At 44.8% G+C, this 6,298-nt stretch overlaps 1 protein-coding gene across 1 annotated transcript in view; it reads left to right on the plus strand.

Moving 5' to 3' along the window:
- The window catches only part of Snrnp200 (small nuclear ribonucleoprotein U5 subunit 200), a 28,432-nt gene extending 24,132 nt beyond the window's left edge, over positions 1–4,300 (plus strand). The window contains exons 36-45 of the mRNA XM_059261347.1: positions 281–389; positions 757–946; positions 1,038–1,202; positions 1,377–1,498; positions 1,751–1,894; positions 1,990–2,166; positions 2,450–2,610; positions 2,693–2,774; positions 3,713–3,805; positions 3,907–4,300. Of these exons, the coding sequence (XP_059117330.1) occupies positions 281–389; positions 757–946; positions 1,038–1,202; positions 1,377–1,498; positions 1,751–1,894; positions 1,990–2,166; positions 2,450–2,610; positions 2,693–2,774; positions 3,713–3,805; positions 3,907–4,050 (1,387 nt within the window). The 3' untranslated portion in view covers positions 4,051–4,300. The remainder of the gene's footprint in view (positions 1–280; positions 390–756; positions 947–1,037; positions 1,203–1,376; positions 1,499–1,750; positions 1,895–1,989; positions 2,167–2,449; positions 2,611–2,692; positions 2,775–3,712; positions 3,806–3,906) is intronic.
- Positions 4,301–6,298: the final 1,998 nt, after the last annotated feature.

The raw sequence follows: 6,298 nt of genomic DNA on the forward strand, positions 1-6,298 counted from the left end.
TTTAAGTGTGGTCCTTTAATAGGATGTTATTTTGCTTCTGGCCTTAGGTAGGTTTGTGGCTTTGGTTCAAGTTCATTGAGTAACACATTCATGACTCTTTCACTTAGAAACTAAAATAATGTGTAGGTAAGCAAATGAAATGAATCACTAAGCACACAGGTTCAGGACCAGTTTTGCTGTAGTTTGACCTTCTCTCCCTGCCTTCATCTTCTGTCCCTGTGGCTGAAGACAGACAGGCAGGCCTCCTGACATGTTTCCTGTTTCTCTCTTCTGCCCCCAGCTATGTGGACTACCCCATCTATGATGTGCTTCAGATGGTGGGCCATGCCAACCGCCCCCTGCAGGATGACGAGGGGCGCTGTGTCATCATGTGCCAAGGCTCTAAAAAGGTCAGTTAGGAGACCTTGAGCCTTTGAACAGATTCTCGAATCTTCTCTGAAATGTCTTTAATAAACTTTTCAGTCCTTTCTGGAACCAACACAGAGTTTTGTTCTTTGGGTTTGCTCCTGCTGGTGATTCCATGTCTCCACCGGTTAGTTGTCTTTCTTCATGCATTGCTTCCTGCTCCAGCTATGTGGCTTGGCGTGTCCCACGCCTGCTCTGTATTACATGAACTGTTTTCTAAGTGTCTCTTCTATTCGGCTGTTATATACATAATCACACAGAGGCCATTCATTCCCTGTTGGGTTGCCCTTCACCCTTTGTTATCATGTTGTCATCGATTCTTTTTTAATGTCCCCCTCCCCCAATCCACAGGATTTTTTCAAAAAGTTTTTATATGAGCCATTGCCGGTAGAGTCTCACCTGGACCACTGTATGCATGACCACTTCAATGCTGAGATAGTCACCAAGACCATTGAGAACAAGCAGGATGCTGTGGACTACCTCACCTGGACCTTTTTGTATCGCCGAATGACACAGAACCCCAATTACTACAACCTTCAGGGTCAGTGAACTAAAGAGCACACACTGCCCCTGGAGGTTTTCACAGCTCTTGCTAGGCAATATCCTGAGACTTCCCTCTTACATCTCCACAGGCATATCTCATCGTCACTTGTCTGACCACTTGTCAGAGCTGGTGGAGCAGACCCTCAGTGACCTGGAGCAGTCCAAGTGCATCAGCATTGAGGATGAGATGGATGTGGCCCCTCTGAACCTGGGCATGATTGCTGCCTACTATTATATAAACTACACCACCATTGGTGAGGACCGGTGCTGCATGGGCTTCTGAGTCTGTTGGGATGAGATGTGATAGCCAGTATTTGTCAGAGAGATGAAACTGCAAGAAAGCAATGCCGCCAGGCAGTTGATTCTTGTTAGTCTGTTCCTTTCCCCCTCCCAATTGGCTCTTCCCACATTCTCTCATTTTCTTTCAGAGCTCTTCAGCATGTCTCTCAATGCTAAAACCAAGGTTCGAGGACTTATTGAGATTATTTCCAACGCGGCAGAGTATGAGAACATTCCCATCAGGCATCATGAAGACAACCTGCTACGCCAGGTGAGGGCATCTGCTTTAGAAGACCATTCAGGAGTAAAAATCTGGCCCATATACCAAAGCACATGGCTTCCTGTCACAAATACCCTCATACATTTCTCTTACCTCTCTCAACCTCATACATCCTTCCACATTTACCAACAATTCTCCATCCTTCCCTCTAGAGTCGGGCAGGGCCACATGGTGTGTTTGGCCTGAACAGGTCTCAGGTAGGGTCCTCTGTTTATCACCAGCTTTTTTTCTTTTCCATTCTAGTTGGCTCAGAAGGTTCCCCACAAGCTGAATAACCCCAAGTTCAATGATCCACATGTGAAGACCAACCTGCTACTGCAGGCTCACCTGTCCCGAATGCAGCTGAGTGCCGAACTGCAGTCAGACACGGAGGAAATCCTTAGTAAGGTAATGTGGGTGGGGTTTGGAGGTTCACTGGCCAGTGGGGGCCTCAGAAGACTGGCTTCCCAGCCCACCTGTTCTTATATTCCCTCTCCATACAGGCAATCCGGCTCATTCAGGCCTGTGTGGATGTACTCTCTAGCAATGGGTGGCTCAGCCCTGCTCTGGCAGCCATGGAACTGGCTCAGATGGTCACCCAAGCCATGTGGTCTAAGGACTCCTATCTGAAGCAGCTGCCACACTTCACCTCAGAGCATATCAAACGTTGCACAGATAAGGTGAGCTAAGACCTGGAGTGCTGGGTGATGAGCTTGAGAACAGAAAGTCCTGATCTGCAGGTAGATTGTGGGAGGCAAGCATTAGCAGGGGAACTGGTTCCTTTGAAGGAGTTCCATCTGTATCAAGATGCTGAGAAGTGGGCCAGAAGTGGTCTGCATTCTTTCTAAAGCTGTTTTTAGATGACTTGGCAGTATTGTCAAGTGGGAGCAGCTCTTTAGAGCCAGTGGTACTTGCTTGTGGCACGTGTTCTCTGCTCCCCTGACCTCAGCATACCCACTATAGGGAGTGGAGAGTGTTTTTGACATCATGGAGATGGAGGATGAAGAACGGAACGCATTGCTTCAGTTGACTGACAGCCAGATCGCGGATGTAGCCCGCTTTTGTAACCGCTACCCGAATATTGAACTGTCCTATGAAGTGGTGGATAAAGACAGCATCCGCAGGTGAGACAGGAAGTGCCAGGAGTCCTGCCCTGGGGTCTCTGCCCACAACCACAGCGCTCATATATTGTTTTGCTTTCACCAGTGGCGGGCCAGTTGTGGTGCTAGTGCAACTGGAGCGAGAGGAGGAAGTCACAGGCCCTGTTATTGCACCTCTCTTCCCACAGGTATGTCCTAGCAGCTGGCTTTGCCACAAGTCCATTTGAGGCCTTGTTCACTAGCTAGGTCTTAGGAACAGGATACATTTCCTACCAGGGGAGAGGAGTCTGGGGGTAATGAACTCACAAGGCTGAGTATTAATCTCAGAACCATGGATTCTTTTTCTTTTTTTGTTTTTAAACAATTTAGGTGGCTGGCCATTGTTAAAAAACATCAGGCAGTGTTAGTATCTCTCTGACTCTTAAGATTATGGTTGTTTCTACAAATGGCTCCAGGACACTTGGGACTTTTCTACTTGGTCTTCCAGTTATATTTTACTCAGGTTCTACTTGTATATTTGTTTTTAAATCAACAGGAAGAAAGTCTCATCTTCTTTATGTGGGAGCATTGAAGGCTGGGTGCAGATGCTAGATAAACTTCATGTACTTCTATAGACAAGTTATTCAGGTTTCTAAGGAAAGTGCCACTGGGGCATATGAGCTCTACTGTGGCCAACAGAGAGGGCTTCTCCAGAGAGAGGATGTCAGGAGAGGTCCCACGGGCTTGCTCTGTATTCTCTCTGCTGCAGGTTCATCTCCACATTAAGATTTTTCAATTAGCTTGCCTCGCACCTAAGTTTCTTAAGAACTTGAAGTTTGTATGCCTCAAGGCTAAATCTCTAATAATACAGTTTAGATTCAGTGACAAGTGTTAAATAAAAAAGGTGCCTTAGGTAATGGAAATGAGGTAGAACTGAAAAGTTAGTCTAGCTACTTATTTGAAGAGTAAGTCCTTTGGGGATATGTTTAGACTGCTTAAAAACTCTTAAGTCTATCAAGTTGTGTTTCAGGAAGCAACTGTGGAGAGCTTTAATCTGAGTTTTGTTACTCTGTTTCATAACCATTCTCACAGTTGATTGTAGTCATCAAGTTTTCTATGCTTAAGTTCTTGGTTTTGATCCCTGTAGAAACGTGAAGAGGGCTGGTGGGTTGTGATTGGAGATGCCAAGTCCAACAGCCTCATCTCCATCAAGAGGCTGACCCTGCAGCAGAAAGCCAAGGTGAGTGTGTGCACTCAGTCCTGCATCTATCCCTGGGGTTGGACAGGTGGGTTGCCTCCTCTCAGGTCCCCACTAACCTGATTTCTGCCTGTTCTCTTTAGGTGAAGCTAGACTTTGTAGCCCCAGCCACAGGTGGCCACAACTATACCCTGTACTTCATGAGTGATGCTTACATGGGATGTGACCAGGAGTATAAATTCAGTGTGGATGTGAAAGAAGCGGAGACAGACAGTGATTCAGATTGAGTCTGAGGCATTCTCTCGTGTGTGGGGACATTGAACCTGGAAACAGGAATGTGGACAGTTCAGGGGGAACTGGTTTTGGAAACCAGGTCTGTCAGCCTGAGGTCTGGCCATTCAGGTTGCTGCTGTTCCCAGTTACTTTCCTACTCTAGACCAAGCAGTTCAAACTCTGGGTCTAGTATTTTCAAGTGTCATGTCAAGCATAAACTATGTACAGTAGTTGGAGGCTTTTTTTTTTTTTTTTTTTTTTTGTAGTTTCTTGAGTCACACATTCTAATAAATAATTTGAAAAAAATGTTATGTCCTAAATTTTCTTCAACCAAAGGTCCTGGCCAGAAAAACTGTCATTTTAGCACTGAATCTTCCTATCAAGTATGTGGAGGACAAACTTGCCCTCTACTGAAGGACAAAACAATGTCAGACAGCTAACTCTTGGGTCATGCAAATGACCTCAGCCTCCTTTATAGGTGTTGCAAAGTTAGCGGCATGGCAGTAGGAGCTGACTCCATCTTGGCCAACAGGTAGGGCTTCTCATGACCTGTGTTCTGAAATTCTTCCCTCCGTGGTTAAGATGCACTAGGCAGGGCCAGGCGGTGGTGGCACACACCTTTAATCCCAGCCCTTGGGAGGCAGAGGCAGGCAGACTTCTGGGAGTTTGAGGCCAGCCTGGTCTACAGAGCTAATTCCAGGAAAGCCAAGGCTACCCAGAGAAACCCTGTCTCAAAAAATAAAACAAAAGATGCACCAGGTAGATATGACTCTAGTCTCCTTAAAATGTCCTCTTACCACAATCTCACACCTACAACTTCAGATGTTTGCTTTCTGTTCTTCATGAATAACCATGAGTCACTGTGATTCATTTTCTAGGCCAGCAGTTTTCAAATGATGATTTCAAGACCCCTTACCCTTCAGAAAACTAAGAGCAGAGCCTCAAAAGCTTTTATTATCTAGGTTATATTCATTGATACTTGTTATAATAAAAATTAAGGCAGTCCATTTCAAAATAACCTCATTAACATATTTTAGGAAAAATAAATTCTTGAGGAAGAATAGCATGGAACAGTGTTGCAGTCATTTTACATCCTTTACATAGAAGCCAGTTAGGATCTTTAGCCACTTCTATGCCCATCTATTGTGTGCTCGAACTGAAGCATGTCAACTTCAGAGAAAAGAGTTTTCAAATAACTGGCTCTCCATTGCTACTACGCAAAACTGTATGTGAAAGTTTCCTGGAGGCAATGTAGGGTCTACAGCTGCATCCATGCATCTTATACTATTAAACCCACTACCCCACCTTAGAGTCACTGTCTGAATATAACATTTTCCAAATGACCCATGTAACACCAGTACATGGGTCATTTGGAGAACGGCCCATGAAATTCCACAAATCTCAAGATGTCCACGCAGTTCGCTACTCATTTGCTAATTTCATTACCACTAAAGTTTGTTACAAGTTTTCAGAAATTCTGTCTTTTAAACATTTACCATTAGCAGTGAACACTTAGTGAAAGGTTCAATAGCCAAGCCTAAATACTGTAATTTCCTACTTCTGGTAAAGATGGCATGCCATGAATAGCTAACTTGGCTTGCAACAACGTCCAACTGCTTTTCCTTAAGACCACCTTACTGGTAGAGGGCTGGATGGAATTTTCTCATTTGTCAGTATGAGAAGTGTTCTCAAGGGTCAGTGTTTAGTAATAATTAGTCCTCTTTCTTGTCTAAGAAGCTGGCTCCGTCCCTACTGTGGGAACAAGACAGTGAAGACGGATGGCTATTTAACTGGTGCCACTCCTGGACCATGTGAGGTGTTGACCCTGCAAGGGACCCCAGACTCCCAGGGACCTGCAGATCACTCTAGCCACTACTGTTCTGGATACTGTTTCTGCTTTCAAAAAAAGCTAAGGTCACAATTGTACAGTGTCAAAAATTAAGTGAAGGCTCCAGCTTTGGAGACAACCCTCACCACTCTTTAGAAGGCTTATTAGACATTAATTACTCTTTTCCCTGAAAAACACCACACACACTGGCAGCACACACATACCATTGTCTTTTACTTGTTTTTTTTTTTTTTTTTTTTTTTTGAGACAGGACCTCTGTCTACTTGGCTGTCCTGGAACTCATTTTGTAGATCAAGTTGGCCTCTGCCTCCTGAGTGGTAGATTATAGGTGTGTGCCACCACACCCAGCCTGCTGATGTTTTTTTAAAGGGCCACAAGCTATTGTCTAAATGTTTTCTGCCCTTTACTGAAAA

Source organism: Peromyscus eremicus, chromosome 4, assembly GCF_949786415.1.
Source record: "Peromyscus eremicus chromosome 4, PerEre_H2_v1, whole genome shotgun sequence".
Classification (NCBI taxonomy): Eukaryota; Metazoa; Chordata; class Mammalia; order Rodentia; family Cricetidae; genus Peromyscus; species Peromyscus eremicus.